General features: G+C 41.7%; 1 protein-coding gene across 1 annotated transcript; it reads right to left on the bottom strand.

Annotated features, from left to right (window-relative positions):
• Positions 1 to 267: 267 nt before the first annotated feature.
• Positions 268 to 21,674, bottom strand: LOC126548116 (dual specificity protein phosphatase 12-like). Its single transcript, XM_050196229.3, has 7 exons — positions 21,126 to 21,674; positions 20,935 to 21,048; positions 19,068 to 19,189; positions 17,411 to 17,504; positions 12,674 to 12,839; positions 8,661 to 8,709; positions 268 to 6,873 (listed from the first exon to the last, which is right to left on the bottom strand). Exons 1-7 carry the CDS (start codon positions 21,458 to 21,460, stop codon positions 6,440 to 6,442), a joined length of 1,314 nt encoding a protein of 437 aa, XP_050052186.2. The 5' UTR covers positions 21,461 to 21,674; the 3' UTR covers positions 268 to 6,439.
• Positions 21,675 to 22,274: the final 600 nt, after the last annotated feature.

Below are 22,274 nucleotides of genomic sequence, written 5' to 3'. Positions count from 1 at the left end.
CGCTCGCCTCCTGGCGGCATGGCAACAGAAGGTTCAATTTCTCCAAACTCCTTTAATAATCAACCAGTTTGAAAAATTTTTTTCGTGAAACACTCCCTGGACCGTGCGTTCAACTTCCAGTGTATAACCAAAATTTGCAATGGGGCCTGGTGAGGGGCTCTAAGAACCTGCTACGGCAAGTCTGCTCAAACAGTGATGCCTGTGCATGCAGCCTTAGCTTTACGCAGATAAAGTGTACCTGTGTAGTGTAAACAAAAGGAGATGGACTGTAAATATAAAGCATTTCATTGTGCTTTCTGTATTTTATTTATGGTATGAGAGAAAAAGATGAGAAAATAGTTGAAAGTGGCAAGGAGTGATAGGTTGCCGCTTGTCACCTTCACATCGTCATGAAAGTGGTAATCTTTTTTAACATTCTCTATAAAATTCTGGCACAACTTTCACATCCTTGTGCAGAGCTCTCAGTTCCACAGTTGCTACAATCAGCTGCACACATGCTGGCATTTGTGTGACAATTCACTGTTAGGCTCTTGGCAACATGGCATTCATGTTGAAAATGCTCGAGACAGAATTGAGAGTACTACACTGAAGCAGCAAGGAGCAAGCATTTACCTTTTCCTTGAAAACTTAACAGTGCATCTACTATCAATAAAACACACAAGAAAGCTTTCTACCTTAGCCAGCTTTTTACATTGTTTGTGCACACAAGTGTTTTCTGACTAGAGAATTCAGTATCCCTTAACAATAATGTACCAAGGAAAAAACCTGTAAAAAATGATGCCCTCCCCCCCCCCCCCCCCCCCATAAGAATGAAGCATAGCTGACAAAACAAGAAATATAAAGATAACAGATATACGAGGGAGATTTGATAAATCATGAGCCTTACCATTATCCCCTTGTCTAATAAAAAAATTTCGGTGTTACATTAAAATATATATTATCTTGCATAATATCTTAATATCTTGCATAATATATTATGTTGCATAACTATTGCAAATTTTACCCTTTAAGCCATTTTTTTCTTAACTTTTCACTTCTGAAAAGAAGATGGTGTTAATCACGGTGCATTTTACTCGTAAAGAGTGCCAGTGATCAAATTTCTCTAAGCAAGAGGAAATTCTGCAAAGGAGATTTTTGAGACTGAGCAACATATGCTATAGTAAAAAAAGATGGGTGGCTATATTTTGTACAGGCCACATCAGCATAGAAGATGAAGAATGTCCTGCGAGACTTGTGAAAGCGACCTCTGGGGCAAATATGGACCCTGTTCATGAAATGGTTTCGGAAAACAGAAGGACCTCAGCTAAACACATAGTAGTGGCCCTTAATTTGTCACGACAGCGCATAGGCTAGATATTCACTGATGTGCTGGACATGATGGTTACAACCAAGTGATCCCCAAATGCCTCAGTGCTGACCAGAAACATATGAACGCATGTCAACTCAGGCCATTCTCCACCATTTTGAAGATGATAAAGGCAATGTTAGTGTAGGCTGCTCATAATGGATCAGACACGGTTATATTTGTACAATTTCAAGACCAAACAGTCGAAAGAGTGGAAACATTTGGGTTCCCCTCGTCCAAAGCAATTCCTAGAGCAAATATCCACTGAAAAGGTGATTACATCCGCGTTTTGGGACAAGGATGGAAATGTTTTCATGGACCATCTGGAAGATAACACACAAAGCAGTTCATTATTCATCACTGTTTGACAGAGTCAGGCAGGATCTGACAAGAAGCCTCGAGGACAATTGTCAAGCTAGGCTGTTACTTCTGCATGATGATGCACTGCTGCACAAAGCCTCCATCACGAAGCAGAAAACTGGTTGACGTCATCTTTGACTAGGTGCAATATCTCCCTTACTTGCCAGACCCTGTGATTACCATCTTTTTCCTAACCTTTAGGAACACTTCAAAGGCACACATTTTCCCATCTGTGAACAAGTGATAGATGCTGCAGATAAATGGTTTCATGCCAACCACAATTGCTTTTCCTAAAGGCCAAGAAAAGCTGAACATTCATTGTCCTGACTTTCAGAGAGAATATTTTGGATAAGTGGAAAATTACAATGACTTCTCTTTCAGTAAAGCTCAAGACTTATCAGCCCACCCTTGTATTGCACAGTTCACAAAAGCTCAAATCTGTCTCTGAAGCAAAGTAACCACATCACTAGATTACATGCAATGATGACATCTTCACATTCAAACTATTGTGATGTGTCAACTCAACAGAAACTTCATGAAGATGTCTTTCCCAATGACTTTTTCCCTAACATCGTACAGGTTATATCTACTAATGCATTAGAATTTCCAGTGCACATAGCCAGTATATCAGTTATCACAATGCAAACAAAAACAGATATTCTTATTTATTTTTGTAGTGAAGCAAGGTTACCTGCCATCAAATAAAAAGAAAATCTTGCAGTGGTATATGGAAACTTTTCTTTTTTTCACACAGCATGCCAGATAAAGTAGCTCAGTAAGCAGAGCTAGTGCTTGGCCAGAGGTTCTAAGCTACTATAGTTAAGAACACAGCCACACCTTCTGTATGATCTAAGTGGCTCTAGTGGCCAGCACCAACATGACAGGTTATTCAGCTCTTTTAATCAGAGCACAAGATGTGCTAAAACTGATTTAGAGCATGGATATCATTTTAATTTTAGAAACTTGGGGCACTTACACTGAATGATGGGCACTTTATTACGAGTAATCTTGCAACTAAAGTTGAATATAAATATTTAAGAACAAATGACTCCGAATACAGAATTGAATATTAAACATCTATTTGTAAAAAGTTGAGAACTATGGATGGAATGGGCAAAAGGGTAAAAGCTCACTTTCTTATCTTCCAAAGCTCCTAAGGTTGTCTACTGCGAAATCTAAACAAAGGTGTATTCAAATAGGTTGGAAATAAATAATGTGAGGAAGGTCATCAATGCAATAAAAGACAAACAGCAAATGCCTAGATGCAACGTGGTAAGCTTAACTGGTTATATGACAAAGAAATAATGAAAACAAATAAATTTAAATAATGAGTAAGTATCTACAGGTAGAAAAAGGAGTGCTCTCAAGTCTAAGCAGTGTGCCCTTATCACTCAGAGATAACATAGACTAAAACTACACACCCTGTGATGCAAACATGGAGGTAACCACCAGAAGAACACGGCCATTGCTTTGCATAATTCAAGATAATAACCTGTAGGCAGCCTAAAACTCAAACATTCCTTATTAGGTCAGGCCCAATTAATTATACAAACGAATACCAGTTTAGTAATTGCTTCCTGTTTATGGTAATCTATACAATAATGAATCTTCCTGCAATAGGAAATATGGTTTCACTTGGAACACAGGTTCAGGTAATAGACCTGTATTTTGACGATAATGATACACGATACAGACCCCAGTAATGCAGTACACCTGCAATTACACCTGCTGTGCATGAGAGATGCTGCAGTGTACAGCTCCATATTGATTTTGACAGCCTGAGGTTCCTTAAATGTGTTTCCCAAGCTCTATACATGAGCATTTTTTGAAATTCCACCTGATTTGCAATGCAGCCACTAAAGCAAGGTGTCAAGCCACATGCTTAGCAAAAGTATGTCATAGCCACTAAGCTGTCATGGTGGGTGCCTGCTCATTCAGCCCTTCACGATTATTGGAAATATTGTTTTAATTTTCCAGCTGAGCAGAAATGGAATGAGAAGTGGTCAATTTGTATTAAAAACGAAAATGCTTGCACACATTTGAAAATTTGCTGCCTTGCACACTTTATGTATGTCATTTTCGTTTGCTTTCCACACATTATATAGCTTCACTGATATTTTGTGCTTATGTTATCAGTTTACTAACATTAAAATGTTGTTTTGTGAACTTTTTTGTTTGCTCTTGTACCCTCAATATATGCACGTAACAAGCTGCCTTGGCACCTGAATGCGGCCAGCAGCTTAACTTGCAAATGAAGCCAGCAAACAAAGTTAATGAATACTTTGTCAAACACCTGTTTAATCCAAGGTTTACACTTTATGTCCCTACCACTAAATATAATGTATAATTATGTCTTTAACTAGCGCCTATTCACATTCTCACTGAGAAATGAACTTATGTGGTGGTTATTGAGCACCGTTATTCGCAAGATGACGGCTCAACCCGAGTGCACTTCGCAATATTGTAGTTTGCACCCTTGTTCTGCTCTGCTTTCTAGATGTAACTTGTTTTGTGCTGAGCATTATTACTGAGTATAAAGAAATGTAATAGTGAATGCAAGCATTGTAAAAAGATGCAAAAAATGAAGAGTGTAAACATTAAATCATCTGTTCAGTTTCACGTGACACAGTTTCATCTACAAATTTCCATGAGCAGCAGGTCATTTTTATTTAAAACCTTCTCATGATGCGAAGCTGCACCAATAGGTTGTCCCTATACACTGCCTTCTTTTTAATGGCACTGAACACATGGCTTACCAGCTGGTAAAGCAATGTATTAGAGGTTGCAAAGTGCCATGTCATTGGTAGTTTGTGCCCCATGCTTTGCGAGTGCACTTTTGCCATGCAGTATGAACAACAACTGAGCTTACTTCAACAGTCAATGTGTTGCCCAGTGGTATCAGCAAGTGATGAATGTACTATGTGATATCAGATGGCTTCCCTGCAGTCTTTGCAATTGTGCATTGTTATGCATTACTTAATCCTGGCGTTGCAGTGGAATTAACCAGTTCTTACAATTACGCGGGCGTAACCTTGTGCGAAGACCTAACTTGGAATGCGCATGTCACAAACATACTATCATCAGCTAACAGAAGCCTTGGTTTTTTTAAGCCGAACGTGAAACTTCTGGCATACACGTCCCTGGTACGAACAAAAGTAGAATATGCATCCCCTATCTGGAGCCCTAACCAAATTTGTCTGATAACTTCACTAGAATAACTACACAATCGAGCCACTAGATTAATTCATTCATGCTATTCATACAGTACCAGGATATCATCTTTAAAAGTGAAATCCGGTTTAACAAATCTTGTTTTTCGTCATTGAATCGCCAGTATGTGCTTGTTCCATAAGTTGTTTTTTTTTTCAGCTCACTTCGTATTCTGCCCTACATCAGCTCTCTGGTACGAATTTCACTCCGCATTGGTCATCCCCTGCAATTTGCCTGTCCACGTGCTCATACTACAACGTTCGCTGCACCATTCCTTTCTTGCTCAGCCATAGACTGGAATGGCCTTCCACACGACGTCACTGCAACCACCTGTCGATCTATATTTTCCGATTCTATAACTGCCATATTTAACCAATAATTTTTTTTTGTATATATGATTACTTATTCCTGTACCCACCCCTTATGTAATACCCCCATATTGGGGGTCTTTAAAGTAATAAAGTGATGTGTGATGTGATGCGATTACAGCACATCACTTTCCTATGAACTACAACATGTTCCACTGGCGCTGTTGCATTGTAGGTCATAAAGAGCATGAAAGTATTAACGCATCGTAGCCTTACACAGTCAAATCTTATGATGCAACAGTCTTGTACAGTCGCTGACACTATTGGAGAGCCATGGGATGTTGCTCCGTTGTTCACAGGCATTGCAACTGCTCACCCCGTGAGGTTATGTCACTATCAGAACAAGGGACTAGATCTGAAGGGCTAAATCTGGACTTGAAGGTGCAAAGAACTGCATTTACATGCAATGAGAGCATGCACAAAGCATGATGATAAAATAAATAAAAGTACATGTACTCTCTTATATCACTTAACCTCATTTTTGAGCATGTATTGATCATGATTCCTGCTGCTTGATTAAACACTTCTGCTTTACTGGCACATTCAAAACAGAAAAACTCATGCAAACAACTCTATATTCACTCCATCACATGCAAGTCAGCAAGTCATTCACTACCCCATCATTGCTTTGCTGAAAACTTTCACTTGCCTGGCAGTTATCACATGAATCTCAGCATAGGTGGAACATTTGTCACGGAACACTGACCATGTGACAGCCAGTGTGTACTGATATAAGCAATGTCAACACAGGAAATTATTTCTGGCCTTTCCAAGACAGGCTGGAGTTGGGCTTAACATCATCTGTGACTTGAGTCAAAAATAAAAAAAGTGATGGTAATGGAATGTTGACCTTCATTTTTCTGAGCAAAATGCAAAGCCTACTTATGACCAAAAATGAAAAGAAGAGGATGCTCTCACATGCGTGATTTCTGCTAACTTAGCAGCTAGTCAGTTCATAACATTCATAGTCTCATACAACAGTATTTCATGCATTTTTCATTTACAGAAATTGTCAGTTAAGGGTAGAAACCACAAAACAATGTGGTAGAAAAAAAAAGCTTCATAGAAGAACTGTTTACAATGCCCATAGGCCTTCTTTCCTGTGCCAATCCTTGCTGCCTTGTCCTTTCAACAAATTAATGCTTTGAGATGCTGCCTAGTTTGTTCTTGGATGCTCCCCTCCTCTACCATCGTGTTGCTCCTCGTTTGACTCATGTAAGTTAGCGACCAATGCACTTTCAAAGCTGTGCACCTCATGCTGTTCATCTTCGAGTTGACTGCAGGCACAGACTTGCTCACTGCTGTCGCATTCCGGCTGCTTCTCCAACTGACAGCAGGCAGATATGAGCTCCACATTACCACTGTCAGGCTCATCTTGCAGGCTTTTATAGGTGGACGGGGGGTCGGTCTCTCTGTCGTCAGGCTCTTCCTCTAGGCGACTGTAAGCGGGCCCACACTCACTCGTGGCAGGCCTGTGTCTGTGCCGCAGGTAGGCTTTGACAGGCTCTGATGCACCAACAGCCCTGTCCACTTTACTTGGCGTGATATGAAAGCCTGGCTGTGCACAAGCTCCACACTCACAATACAGCCCTGTGATGGCAAGAACACGACAGGTAACAGCTTCAACAACAGCTGGGAGACACAATGGGTGTGTTACACCACAAATTTAACAGAACTGAATTAAACATCTTAAATATGTTCCTCATTGAGGACTTTTCCTAAAACATGTGCAAAGCTGTGACTTTACCAGGCTTAGATTTATGTCAGTTATTAGACAGTTTTAGAATAGCGTTTGTCGCCCCACGTACATTAAACGTAAGCATCTTTACAGGATGTTACAGTGCGCGTCTTTTCAAGACTTTAGTTTACCATATGGGAATGCAAACGTAAGGAAGGTGTTAGAAAACAGGGTGCCATCTGGTGCCTCGTGCCAAATCTATCCAAGCAAAGACAATCCATCAGCAACCATCCTGTTGTTGCCATAGAGTTTCCTACAAAAATTACTAGAGCGAACTCTGGCGCTAGTGTCTATGGGAGCTGCTATGGGAGCGGTTGTCCACGCATGGGAATTATGGGAAGTACATGGATTTACCTAAACTTCGTCCTTTTGGCTTCAAACAGCTTTGTGACTTGGTAAACTTGTCATTTTCAACAGTGTATTGCGTAATAAATCATTAAATAAACATCATTAAAATTGTCTGACGACAGGATTCGAACACAGGAACTCTAGCACAGAAGCCTGATAGTGAAGCCATTAAGCCACGGACACATGTATCGACAAGCGAATGAACCGCCCTTATGAATTTATCGCGGGCATGCCAGTGCCGTGAGACGCTTGCCGCATTTCGATTTGGCCACCTGGACAAGCTCAATCGTTGCAATTAATAGCATTTGTATGCGTTCCCGGCGTCTTCTGCACTTCGAAGAATATAGATTGCACTTAAATATACGACAATAAGATTTATATAGCGTAATATACAAAGCCACAAGAACGTCTGAATCCACAAGCACGAAGATCAGACAAATCCATGTATTTCCCATCATTCCCATGTTATGACAATGACTGCAGCGCCTGAGTTCCCTCTAGTAATTTTTGTAGGAAACTCTCTGGTTGTCGCCACGCGGACGTGTCTCATTAGACCTACGGGGGCCGGAATCGCCGGATGAATTCAGAAATCGGATGTGATATGCGCTGATAAATAATGTTTAAGGTGAGTTTAGAGAAAGCGATAGCTCATTTCAATATACTGCTGATGAACGTGAGTGAGAGCGTAGCCACCACGAGAATTCATGTTGAAGCGGGAGCCATGGGTGACGCCATGATGTTCGACAATGCTATTTCTTTGCGTCCATAAACATAACGAACGTTAAACTCTCCAAATAACGTACATTATCATAGTGCACGTAAACCACAGAATCCCAATAATGTTCAGAGCATGCGCAATGATGACAACGCTATTTCTTTATGTATGTAACATGTTTATATTTGGCTGCAAATGCTAAACTAAAACTGTCTATTTCTTGCAATGCTGACTGTTCATGTGCCGAAGAGCAAGATAACTGAATTAAAATTTCTGGCTTCGAGCAGGAACAATGAGGCTGGCACTATGAGCTCATTCACATAACAATGTAAACAATACTTGGTAACTAAACATTAAACAAGGTCACAGAAGCGTACCTAATTATAAGATGTCTGTCATACTCATATTCACTGAAATGTACACCAACCTTTCCTCCACAGAATGCAATCGTATTTTAAGTGAATACATCATAAAAGCCTATCCTAACTGAAATATCTGCTCAAGTGTAGTGTGCACTAAAAAAGAGAGAGAGAGAAGAAAAAAGAAATTAAAAAAAATGCAATTGCAGACCCTCACCTGACCAATTGTAGTTTCCTAGCTTGCCATGACAATTTGGACAGGTTAACTGCATCGTGGACAGAAGAACACTAAATGATAAGGTGAGCATATCCGAACATGCACTAAACCAGCAAGCACACTATATAACCACACCTGTCCAAATCATGCACAGGACAACCACTTATGGCAGCCACTTACAAACGGTTGTAATATGCAAATTACTCTGCAGTGAATGCGACTAGTTCTTTATTCGGAAAGCACACATGCATATATATATATATAACTTAGCTATTCATACATGTGCAGATGCAATGGTGGATTGTCAGTGCAGGTGGAAATCTGTCTACTAATGCATTACGAACCACTTTGTCGAATGTGATAAGAAATTCTCAAACCATTGTGTCCCTACTTCATCCGAGTATTTTTGATAGTGTGAAACTGTGGGGTGCAAGAGCACTTAGTGCAGCCCATCGGCAAATGAGCAAATGTCTTATTTATAATTGAGAGGCTGTGCTATCGAGCCCAATCATTTACGCACCATTCTGTTTGCCCAACGTATCTCTTGCCGCATGATAAGGGAAATCCCGTACAGTAAGCCAATGGGGCAAGTTACATAAGACTTCGCATGCTTCTTTTTGCAGGGCACTTTCCTGTTCCTGCCTGAGAAAATGCGTGCATATGTGGCAGTTTACAGGGGCCAGTAAAGACAGCAGCAATGCCATAATGCTGCACCACCTTTTTAAGGCTATGGGAAGCGAGCCTTATGAATGTAAGGCACCACTTCCAGTTTTTTGTTTCACTATGTTGGCTCATGCATTGTTTCTTTGTTGCCAGCCTTTTGCTTTTTAAAAATCCATTTCAATGACAGCTACCAACACAGAAGGCAGATACATAGCCTGGTTTGAGGAGCTTTATAACCTGGCCACCGAAGCTCTTCTCTGCTACATGGGTATAAGACATACGAAGGGCTTGCACCATTAGCGTCATGTAAAAGAGTCTTCAATACATGGCAAGAGATACATTGAGAACACTGGAAGATGCAGAAATGAGTGGGCTTGTAAACACGTCTTAACAAGACCGGCAAGGAGGCTCACTGCTGTCAACAATTATGGGTATCTATTCTGGCAGATCACACAACTGGCACTGTTGATGTTAACAAAAAAATCCTTCACAGATGTATGCCAATTTGACAACTGTTACATCAAAGACATTGAAGCTGTATAAGTGAGTTCTCCTACCCTTCGAAAAATCATGAACCAACAAAGAGACTCCTTCGGAGTCTGTGTGTTGGCTCATGGCCTTGCTCAAACATGGCTCCCACGTCGGCTGTGCTGCAATGCAATACTGTCAGCTTTCACTGCTACAGCCGCACAAAGATCTTAAACATGGAGCCGGAAAACCGCAATGTAAGGAACAATAATTACAGATAACTGGGCCAAAAAAACTGTGCAAATAAGTTGTTGTCTATCCATACATGTTTATATATTATAGCCATATTTTATTTTATTATCATCGATAATTATGCTTTAAAGCAAATTCAGGGCTCCGACACACGTTGCGTTGCATTTACATTTGATATCGACAACGCTGTCACACGCGGCCTTGACCGCTGCATGAAAGCCGTTGCAGAACTTCCCTTAACAGATTCGCAGTAAAACTTTTCAGCATAGTTGATGCCATTATTATAGGCACCTGGTTTCTGAAAGCCCTGTAGAGTCAAATACAGGGCTGGTATAATGTAAGAATTCTTTTCACTCGATTCTATTCCTTTCCTATCTTCCATTGTTCACAGCCAGTTGATCCCACTAATAATGTGGGCAGAGCGCCACTCGGACCACTGACAAATAGGGTTGGCAATTTCAATGAATGATTAATCAATTAAATGTATCCCATAACACGATTAATCTTAAATGATGTACCCCTTTTGTTTAATTGACTCAATTGATTAGACCTGTTTGATTCATCGTTTTTGAGAGTTTGACAGGAGTGGCGCGAAAATATTGAAATGATACTGGAATGGCGGCGCACGAGCAGTGACTGTGCTGCTGTGGAGCGCGCGACTGTTGACTGCTTTTCCGAGTTCCGAGTGATGCAACGCCGAGCGCTTCTGCTCTCTTCCCCACACCGCACACATCACTACACCACCCGAAGCCCTCGCAATTCAAGGCATACTATAGCAAAGTTGTTGATCGCCGTGCCACTCCCAGTCCACTAAAGACGTGGCACAGTGTACATGCCGGTTTGTAGCATGTTCATGAGATAGTGATGGAGTTCATGTTGATTCCAGCAAACCTATAGCGTCCGAGCATCCATTCTCGCAAGCTGGTTGTGTGGCCATTTAAAGGAAGTGTCGGTTTCACCCAAACATCTCAGTTAACTGACATTGCTTCACTCTGTAGAGAAGCATGCGGTTAAAAATCCTAAACCAGTGATTTTCTTATACCCTGTGCATATTAGAATTTCATGCATACCTTAGTTGGACTTCACATTTCACGTTTGCCATTTCTCTTATTTATTGTTTAACTGTACTATACATGGATTCACTAATGCCATGTATCTCATTCAATTCACTAAGTGACAACTTTTTAACATATATTGTTTATCTTTTCAAAAGCCGCTAGTGCCAACTGTACTTAGTTTAAGAAATTAAAGATTATGCTTCATTAAATGTTATACACTCGTGTTTCAAACTTGTTTCAAACCTCTCAAACATTAAAATAGGGTACTACAAAAGTAGATAACTGTGTTTTAACCTTACTAAAGTGCCTGGCAAAAATTTAGATGAATCGATTAAAGGCTAAAATGATCAATGATTAATCATTAATTGACGAAAAATTTGACCAACCATCTATGCTGACAAAGCACAAGAAGGAACAACAAGGGAATAAAATCATTGCATTATACAACCCCATATCTCATTAAATAGAACCATAATCACCAACCCACAATGACTGTTATACCATTTTTCATTTACTGTTAGAATAAACTTGTTTACCATTAGAATAAATAAGTGTCACGACATGCCTACGTTGACTCATACTCGAGTTGACCCCACTTACGCAATTCTGGAAGGTAGGAAAGCAGGAAAGGAGGATTATCGTAATAACGATAAATGAAAATGATAACATCAAGCTTATCAATCATAACACTTATAACTTTACTCTTGAAAACAATCATAAAGCAAAAATATTTGTAGATTTAACCTCTATATTAAGATGGCTACCACAACCAGGAACATAAGACCTGTATCACTGGAGCTTTGCTACAGTCAGTGTAATACCTCTGTCACATGAGCATGCAAAAACTCTTTTACATAAGCGGTCTTTCACCAAGTTGAAAGACTTTTTAATGAAGAGGTATTGCACAGCAGACACATGGCACCGATGATCTCTTTTTAGTGTTTCCTTCTGGACATGCTACCGAAAGCGTGGTGCTGGCGTTTGAAACAAAATCAGCCGAAATAAACTGATGTATCTCGATATATAAAGTGAAAACTCAGTTTATTACACACTTTTCAAATAAATTTAACAACACCTGATTAAGAAATGTTAACGTCTTGTCCACGCGGCACAGGTTTGTAAGCGTCATCACGCGACATCCCTGACCTGTTCGACCTACTTACAAGAGTACAGAAGAAAATGAGCATTACTGGATTTACTACACCTTCGGCGAGACAAGATTATTTTTATTATGAGCCTATGTAACAGAAGAAGACACATTTGCTTATTTACTTTAATATATGATAACTGCTGGGACCCACTGGTTTCAAGGCTACTCTTTTTCTGCCGTAAAAGAGATCGACGAACTCGGCTTCCAGAAAAGACCGCTTCTGAAAAAGAGATTGTCCCCTGTCATGTGTCTGTGGGCGAAACTATTTTTTGAGATATGTGTTTTTGCTCAAAAGGCTTTTGAGTGCCTGTGTGACAGGGGTATAAGGTAAAATGTTTCAGTAAAAGTTTTTAACTAACACAAACCATAGAGTGAGCTAGTATTGAAGCGCTTGTTCTGAAAGAAAATGCTACGGGGCCTACCCTTCCTTGGAGTGCCCTTGCTTGGTTGAAGAGCCAGGCTGTTGGCTCAACAAAGATGCTTGTTTGGCAAAGCCTCTCTTCCGGCTCCTTCCAGCGAGTGTCCCACCAGGCAATGCTGTAGCCTGGTGTGTGAGGCACAATCTTCGATGTGAAGCAGAGTGTAAACCTGAAATGATAATAACCACACATGCCGAATTACCTATGCACAGGCACAAACACCATTTGGTCTGTGATTAGAAACATCCAAATAAACAGCACACCACACTACAACATAAGATGCGTAAAAGGCAAAACCAATATGGCCTTAAAATCTTCCACAGCAGAGACTCCCAAAGTTACTGGTCCTTCAGGAATACCACTGACATTCAGGACATGCTAAGGAACTCACGTCCTGGTATATCCCAGTTCATGTATGTAATACAAAATGTTCTAATGCACAGAGTCAGAGCAACGTCCTCACTCGGAAGGTTACATTAACTAGAAAGAGACAGGCTTTTTGGGTGTGGATGCTACACCTTCCTGGATGTTTTTGAAGATAGCTTTTTTTTTTGGCTCTTCTCAATTGGCAGTTTACATGTTTCTGGCCGTTTACGGGCGGAGAGTCAAGTCGGGTCACTAGGTATGCGTTGGCTGCGGCCTTGCCGAGCAGACAACCTTGGCCACTGGGTATATGTCCAAATAGAAAACTTGCTGCCAGCTGCTGTCTGGCCTAGTAGACAACTTGGGTCACTGGGTATGTGCCCGAACAAACACTGACACTGTGTACATGATATCGACGGGATATATATATACACATATAATCACGACCATATAAAGACAGCAGGCAATGAAGCCAAGAAAAGCATAGGGGTAATTAGCTGTGGTTGAAATTGAAATACAGAAAATAAAGAAGAAAAGGGGAAATGAGAGTGGACGAAAAGACAGCATAAATACCTAAGTCAGTGAACGAATTAATGGTCATCACTGTAGCACAATTGGTAGTGCATCGCATGCGTAATGAGAAGGTTGTAGGTACGGTCCCCACCAGCGACAAGATAGCTTTTCATCCACCTTCATTTCCCATTTTCTGCATTATTTTCTACATTTCAGTTTCAACCACGGCTAGTTACCTCTGTGCTTTCCTTGGCTTAATTGCCCACTAGCTTCATAGGGTCGTGGTCAACAAAAATAGAGAGAAACTCCCCATACAATGAAGCTTACACAACGCATAGCGCCCATGCATACCATGCTACATTGGAAAAACAGGCCCCACTCCCGCTCTCCCCTTTGTGTCCCCTAACTGTGGCTGTTAGCCATAGTGCAACACTCTCATGCTTCATGTTCCTTGAACTCAAAGTCACATTACATGAAGGCAATGGTTGCTTGACCCTTGTCTTTCTTTTCTTTTAATTTTCTTCCTTTGATAATTTTTTTCTCTTTTCTTCCACCTTTTTGGTTACCTTCGTAAGCACTTTCTTCTACCTTTACTTTACAGTCTCAAACCTGACTGATGCTGCATTCTGGCGTTGTCCACAGCTGAAATTGTATAAACAGGACCCTCATGCAACCTCGTATGCCCTATCTTGATAAATGCTGGTCCTCCAGCTATAACATTGAGTAAAGAAATGTCTCAACAAATCATGCTTTCTTTATATATAATAAAATTCTGATGGTTGCTTTCTGTGGTGAAAAACGACAATGGCAGCTACACATGTGCATGTGTTTGGATCTGTGTAAGAGTGCAGTTGTAATTATATGTGCGTTATATGCCTGTTCTACCCACCCAATTATCGCCTTTGATACTTTCCTCACTGCACTGCAGATCAACAAATGCGATGGTCTACATTATTACTCAACAGTTTCGAACTCGGTTTCCACAGCACATAAGCTGGATGTTCAAACCATTAGGCCGTGAACACATGCCTAAGAAGGCGGAATAAAATATCTTTACTAATTTCCCTCATGCTGGTGAGTGCTTTGAGATGCTTGGCGTGATAGGTGTGTAGCACCCTTCGTCGGGAGGCGCCGAGAACCCGGATAGAGCACGCCCGCAAGAGAAGAAAATAAAGAAGGCGCTTGGCAATGGTACGCTAAGCCACGGCTCGCAGTTCTATTCCGATGTCAATTTAGGTCAGCTGCCTCTTTCCTTCGCGCCTGAGGCATAAGCCTACAGGTGCATTGCATAGCAGCTACTTACTCATAAAAAGTGAGTGCATGCATGTTCTGGCTGACGATGGAGATAGAAGTTAGAGGATGCGTTCATAGCTGAAATTCGCTGCATGTTTCTACAAGGTCAAGCCCATTGTGTCTTGCAATTCAACGCGTTTTAATGCTGAATAAAAATTTCGCTTTCTCTGCAAGGTCCCCCATGGTGGCTGAGGGACGCGTTCACCACAGAAATCTGCAGCGCATCTCTTGTCGTAATGCGCACACTATCGCTTACAAAGATATCAACCCCAAGGATGGTTCCACTGCGAATTTTTTTTTTTTTTTTTTTGATGGGCAGTGCAAATCTAACAAGAAGAAAAGGATTAAAAGTGACCTTCCACTCCTTTTGCACATATATCTGTGTGATGAGGTTCTTTCAATTAATTAATCATTGCTCCATACCGCAAATCATTCATTAAAGAAAATCCAGCACAAAAAGAAAAAAAGCTCTACAAACTAAACAAACCCACCGAGAAGAATTAAGTCTCCAAAGAAAGGGGTCTACAGTTTCATGGTCTGCAGTGGAGCTGCGAGATGAACTAAAGGTGGCGACGTAGGAAGCGCTCGGAGCTTGGAAGCGGTGCTGAAGACAGGCACTGCTGAAGAAAAATTCTGGTCACCCTGAGGCAAACAACCGGGTCCCAGTGACACAGGAGTAAGTCCGGTTGCGACAATGGGAACATGGGCAGGTGGCCTTGGCACGGTAGAGGTCTCGACGCCGGACACCAAGTACAATGGTGCTCTGCTCCCGGTGAATGGGCTTCATTTCTCCCACGTCGATCAGCACCTTCCTGCGTGCGATGAGGAGAATGCGATGACGACGCCTCTGGAAGGTCACACTGGTCCAGTAGAAGGCACGAAGCACAGGCCTGATGACTTCACTCCTGCGCCTAGAGCACTGCCGAACTCCTTCCTCCATGCAGGCTTGTTCCACGTTTCCCGGTTTCTTTTCTTTTCTTTTTTCTCTCTCCTGGCTTGCAGTTGTTGTTCAAATTATTTCTTCAGTGTGCTTGTGCAACCACTGCAGTGTCTCGTCGTCCTCTTTGCATGGCTGACCCACTCCGATCATGGCACTCGCGCACTTGACACGTAAAAATCTGCTCCTCATTTTGTCCCGTGTGCTTTCCTTCATTTTCACATCATTGTTTGTTCACTCTGGCTTACTTTATTTCACTTCCCATATCTAGCTAATACAATGGAAAACATTACAGTTGCCAAGCACCGCTGCATCCTATCTCCTTCTCATCTGTTCACGCTGTATGTACTTGTAATAGACAAATTTTTAAACCAAAACAATCAATCTTCGTGTGAGACTCTTAAGCCCACTGTCCGAAGAGTTCATAACCACTTCCAGAGTTTTAAAAGCTAATTCCTGTGGAGTAATGAATCCTGGTAAATGTCGCCCAGAAGCCTGAAACTTAAGTGCCAATGAGCACAACTATTGTGTCATGGCAGATGCTCATGAGTGACAAGACTGTTTCCTCCTATCATTAGGTAAGCATGAGCAAGAAGCTTGATCAAGCCATGCTCTCTCTCACTTTATGCTTGCCAGACAGTAATGTAGAAACAGTCACGGTCACTCATGAGCATCCGCTGGGGGCATGACAGTTGTGTCCTTCAGCATTTCAGTTTTGGTCTTTTGGGTGAAATTCACCGGAATTTGTTACTCCACGGAAATTATCAATGTCAGCCTTGTACAATTCTAGAAGTTCTTTGAGGCTTTGCAACTATGGAGACTTGCTTTGAGTCTTGACCTAGGACCGATTGGCTTACACTGTCGATTAAAATGTTACTTTAATTTTTCTTTTTATAGTTACTCATCCAATCGCTACCTCAAGTCATTTTATTTTGTACACTATTGCAGTAAAAGCAAGCTAGAGGAAATCACTGATTTTCTCAACTTCACCTTATTTAAAAAAAAGTTAGGTGTTTTCTGAAACACCCAGCATAGCAAGAAAGATATGTACAGGTACTTCCAATTTTTAGTAGCTATGGCAAAAGCCTTTTATAAATCATTCGTGTGTCTCAAATTGCATCCAATGCATTTGTTCTGGACAATAAGTCCTACAATAATCATCAGCAGACATGGGAGACGAAAAGGATGGGGATGGACTTATTTGATTGATTGCCTTTGTGGTACCAAGAGCTGCATGGTTTTACTTGTCTGATTTATTTCAATAACCAAGTGATACAGCAAGGCTACACGAGGAGTTTGCAGAGATTGTAGAGAATTAAGCCAGTTCTCTGCACTGGCTTATTCCTGACAGCCTGCACTGTTAATATTAGAAAGATGATACAAACTGCAAATTATTGTCACCTACTGCACGTCCATGTGCTTTGGTCATGCATTAGGTAGCACATTGACTGCCAGAACAGGTTCACTTTGTGAAAAACAAATGGATGGAGGAAGCATTGTTCGCAATGTCAAATGACTGATTTAAAACCAACCTATTACATCATGCACATCTACTGCACGTATCCATAGCCACAAAAGAACGTAGAACACTGTACGCAGCACGGCCCTGCTGCTTTGCGGCTGTAAATACTGACCTACATTTCCTGCACCTCAAGCATTCCCCACTAGACTTGTCTTGATCAGTCCAGAAGCTCTTCACTTCACATGGTACAGCATAAAATGAGCCAGCTGCAACAGAGGAGATCCTCAATTAACAAGGGAGACACTATTATGCAGCACATAAAATAAAATGTTTATACAGTGAACTCTCACTTGAGTGAACTTCAAGGGACCAAAGGAAATAGTTCACTTAACTGAAAGTTCACTAAACTGAATATTCACTAGACCTACATAAGACATGGCATAAAGAGTCAAAAGTTTAAAGTGCAATTCATGGAGCAAAAGACATGGCATCCATAGTGTTAGAACTGTGTGAAATGGAATTTGTACATATCAAGTACAAGGTGCATAACAGTTATAATGCTGCCTTTGTGTCCACACGCGGAACCGACGAGACTGGAAAGAAAGAGACGGTCGACAATGCCACGACTAGCCGGTCGGAAAAAAACACACCACGTGGTTTGTGGTGTGACAGATCGCAGCTTTGCTCTGGCGGCGTTGTAAGCGCCAGCGATGTTACTTTATTCATGGCCTCCGAGATTACACGCTTGCTCATTTTGCGCGGGCGATCTCGGAGGCCATGCCTCGTTGCCGTTCGTTTTCCGTGCCGCCGCTTTGCCCCAAGGGCGCTGTAGCGCCAGCGACGTTACATTGCCGGTGGAGCAGCGGTTTGATGAGGGCGGGCATTGGTTGCGCCTGCAGTGCAGGGCGCAAAACTTCGTTAAAAATAAGCCTTGGTCCTCTGAGCGAGTTCGTTAAACTGAAATATTGACTGTTCCGAAATTCGTTTAAGTGAAACATTTTTGCATAGAATCTATAAGAAAACTGCCGGGGATCTTTAAAATGTTCGTTATTCTGAAATATTCGATAAACCGACGTTCGTACAACTGAGAGTTTACTGTATATGCAAGCAAATCTGTGCATTCAATCAGTATTTCCAACAAAAATCAATTCTTTGCAGAGATCTCGTCAGCAAATCAATTTGGCAAGTTAGACGTGCAGTGCCATCCTGCCTTAGGAGTAACACCTCCATTAGTGTTCAGACTGATTAAATTTCCTTTCTTCGACTTCATGGAAAAGAAGTGGCCAACATTAAATATTACACACATATTAATTAGATACTTCCCCTAAGAGCAGAAAACCATGTACATTAGTTAATCAGGAAACTGTAACATGCAGAAACTGCTGTCCGAGTTACTTCATAACGAGACTCAGATAAGGAAAACTTTAATCTGAGCAACTGGAATCATAAAATGCAGAAAATATAAAAACTAAATGAAGCAGTGTTATCACTTTTCCTCAGAACAGTTGTGAAAGCTTCTGCCATATGTGAACAATGTCAGTACAGACATCCAAACAAGACAGAGGTCTCACTGAAAGATGGAGACTTGAGGTGATCAACAATGGCCAAACAAGGGATATCACTATGGAGCCGACGTTTCGACAAAGGGACTTGCCTTCACCTCAATGAAGACAAATCCCCTCAGCAAAACATTGGCTCCAGCCTAAGACATCCCTTGTTTAACAACTCTTGATCATGTCAGTACAGACAGTGCCACAAAAGACTATTTGAAACATTTTGAAACTGGCGATTTTAATACGAATGCTTAGAGTCAACACTAAGCAACCTACCTTTCTTTGCCAAATGAGAAAGCCGCTCCAAGAGAAAGAGCTTGAATTGCAGGTCTGCCTTGTCTACTTTGTACCCCATTTTTTGGAAAAGCTTCAGCTGAGCCACAAAGCCTGCATTTGGTCTACAGAATAAAATGCAAGCAATGCTAGCAATCATACAATCCGTGAGTAAGGCACACGCACATGCATACAGTACACATAAATTTCACATAATCACAACAGAGAGAAGCAGCTCATATTCTAAAGCGACTCTAGAGGCTGTAAGTGATGCTGCGCTGGAGAGCCACAGACAAGTCTCTCTCAATCAACTGAAGTTTTTCATTACATAATCATATATGGTTGTGGCAGTGCAAGACACCATATACCAGAGGGGTACCTGCAAATTTGGCAACAGCAAAGTAACTGAAAAAGTCACTTTTATCTAAAAACAATGTACTGCTTGTCAGTTTCTGCTGTTCCAAGTTTGCTGCTATTTGCTACTTGTGTGCTGTATCTAAACATTAAATGTTACTAATAAAGTGGGTGTGGCATTTCACAAAAGGTGTGTGCTCAAGGCAGATTTCTAAAGAATGCATGTTAAACTACCTGCTGTGGTGGCGTAGTGGCTTTGAGATTGCACTGCTAAGCTTGACGGAGGGGGATCGAACCCCAGACGTATTTAGATGGGGGCAAAATGTGAAAATGGCTGTGTATCGTGCACTAGGTGCATGTTAAAGAATCCTAGATGGTCAAAATTAACCCGGAGTCCCAGACTACGGTGTGCCTCATAATCATGTTGCTGGTTTTGGCACATAAAACCCCAGAATTTTTTGCATGTTACGCCTGTTATACCGCATGTTATACCGTTGACAAGCAGAGTTCATTCTTGGCTGTTTTTATCAGAAACATGTGGACGAACCCAGCTCATCCAAGGCATAGAAGGGGTTCATGGCTTACAGAATCATTGTCTAAATGGTCTTCATGTTGAATATATTCTTTCTGACAAAGAAGAGACATAGAACCACACCATTTTATCGCTGCCATGAATATAACAGCACCAAGGATAAAAGCCCTGTGTGACACCTATGCACACAGTATAAAGATATAGTTAGCATCAGCCAGGTACTGTTTGAATACTGCTGCCCTTTCCACTTGACTTAGGTGCATTGCAAGGAGTGCAGGCACTCTACCTGGAGGTACATTGCTACACAGACTAACTTGTGTTGACACCTTCCAAACAAGTGAATGCAACAACTCAGTGGACTTGCAGTGTGAATGTCAGGGCAATGATCAGTGTGAAAGGCTATTGTGGCTGGACAGCAGCAACAGCAGCCCGTACATACAGTCGGTCAAAAAGGAAACATGATCAAAGCTGCAGTTCACGAGTTGCAGTGTATATTTCTAATCCACTGACACAATGAATGGTGTGGTTCAGATTACACAACATACTGCTTAGGGAAGGGCACATGTACCAGTTGTTCACAAACTAATGTTTCATTGTACAGCCATGCATTTCCATGTTATTCTCTCACAGTGATTTTATTCTTGTGTAGCCACACTACTTTGCTGCTGTTACTCTCAGCACTGCTCATAACCTGATGTGATGGCAGAACAGTTTCTTTTTTTCCTGTTTGTTACGTGACACTAAAAAAACAATTATTCACAGAGAAAATTATGTTGTGAAGAGTGCTTAACCTAATGATATTGCACAGTACTATTGACTAGTTGTTTAAAGATATCCAAATAGCAGAGCGCCCGTACACTATACAACATCAAGCACAGATTGGAAATTTGGACAAGCCACCTCTGACATTCTCTGAATTAAAAGAAAGTAAGCATGCACGTTCCCTCCACAGAAGGCAGTGGTGGAGGAGGGGTAGTCACATACCCAATGCAGGCACGCCTTTCCTTCAGTTTGTGCAGCGCTTCAGCATAATCTAAGGCATATTTTCGCATGAGATGAGCGGCCACCAATGTCGCACTCCTCGATACACCAAAGCGACTGGAACGAGCACAATGTACACAGTTACGCCGACACCACGTGGTAACGTGCGCGCAATAAACAAGCGATCAACTCACCAGTGCACTAAGCACGCGCCGTTCTGTTGTCCCTTTTCGATGAATTCACAGGCCTCATGAAAGCGACTAAGCAAGTCCTCTTCGGCCCTGTCTTCGGCGTACAGGTACAAGCAGACGACATTTCCCTCAAATTTGAGCCGATACGTGTCCACCGTAAGAACGTGAGTGATGCCGAAACCGTGAATCAATTCCTCGTCTTCAGCAGCGTCTCGTCCACCGAGGTAGAGGCCGTCTTCCACAAGACTGCACAAAGGTATGGATTTCGGACAAGCGGGATTGTCCGGAGGTTCTAGTGAACTCTGCGGACCATCGCCATCTCCGGCCTCGGCGCTCATGGCTCAGCAAGACAGATGATCACGTAAAAGTGGCCACCAAGCGTACTTATACAGGTGCAGTAAGATATGGATGATGCTCGACAATAAATGAAGAGAACATTTCAAGCACTACGTTGCGCGAATGCTAGTTCTACTGAATGGAAACGGAACAGCATCTGTGCAGCATGTCAAACAAACGAACAACCGCGACGCCACACTTCTGTCGTTTTCCGCCAGAGGCGCCTGTCTCGGGCATTGACTTAACAATAACGACAGAAATACGGAAAGAGAAACAACATGTTCGTTGGAAAGGAAAAAAGAAACCGAAAAGCTGGTGGAACAAGGAGATACGAGAAGCGATCGCCGAACGACAGAAAGCATCTCGAGAGCACAGGCAGGCAAAGAAGGCGCAGTTGCCACAGGATGAAGTAACCAGTAAATGGGAAATGTACCGGGAGAAAAAGTCTATGGTTTAAATACTAGTGCAAGCAAAATTAAAAGGTGAAAGTGAACGTTGGTTGTCAGAAATACGTGAGAAAAAGAAGGCCGCACCTAGAATATTTTGGAACCACATAAAATTATTAGGCAAGAAGTCAACAACAATACAACAACATATCCTAGACGAAGATGAAAACAGACTGGAAGGAGAAGCGGCAATAATTTACATCCGAAAATCAACAGCCGAACCTTTCCAAGGCAATGACGAGGTTTTACTTCATGAAAAAAAGAGCATGAAAGAGACCCAAGTGGAAAAGGAGCTGGTGCTGACAAATTTAAACTGGAAGAAAGCGGAAGAGAAAATTCCTAAGCGCACAGCCACAGGGCTAGACGAGGT

This window comes from Dermacentor andersoni, chromosome 1 (genome assembly GCF_023375885.2).
Source record: "Dermacentor andersoni chromosome 1, qqDerAnde1_hic_scaffold, whole genome shotgun sequence".
Lineage (NCBI taxonomy): Eukaryota > Metazoa > Arthropoda > Arachnida > Ixodida > Ixodidae > Dermacentor > Dermacentor andersoni.
The sequence above is the reverse complement of the archived record's forward strand: the minus strand, read 5'-3'. Positions and strand labels throughout refer to the sequence as shown.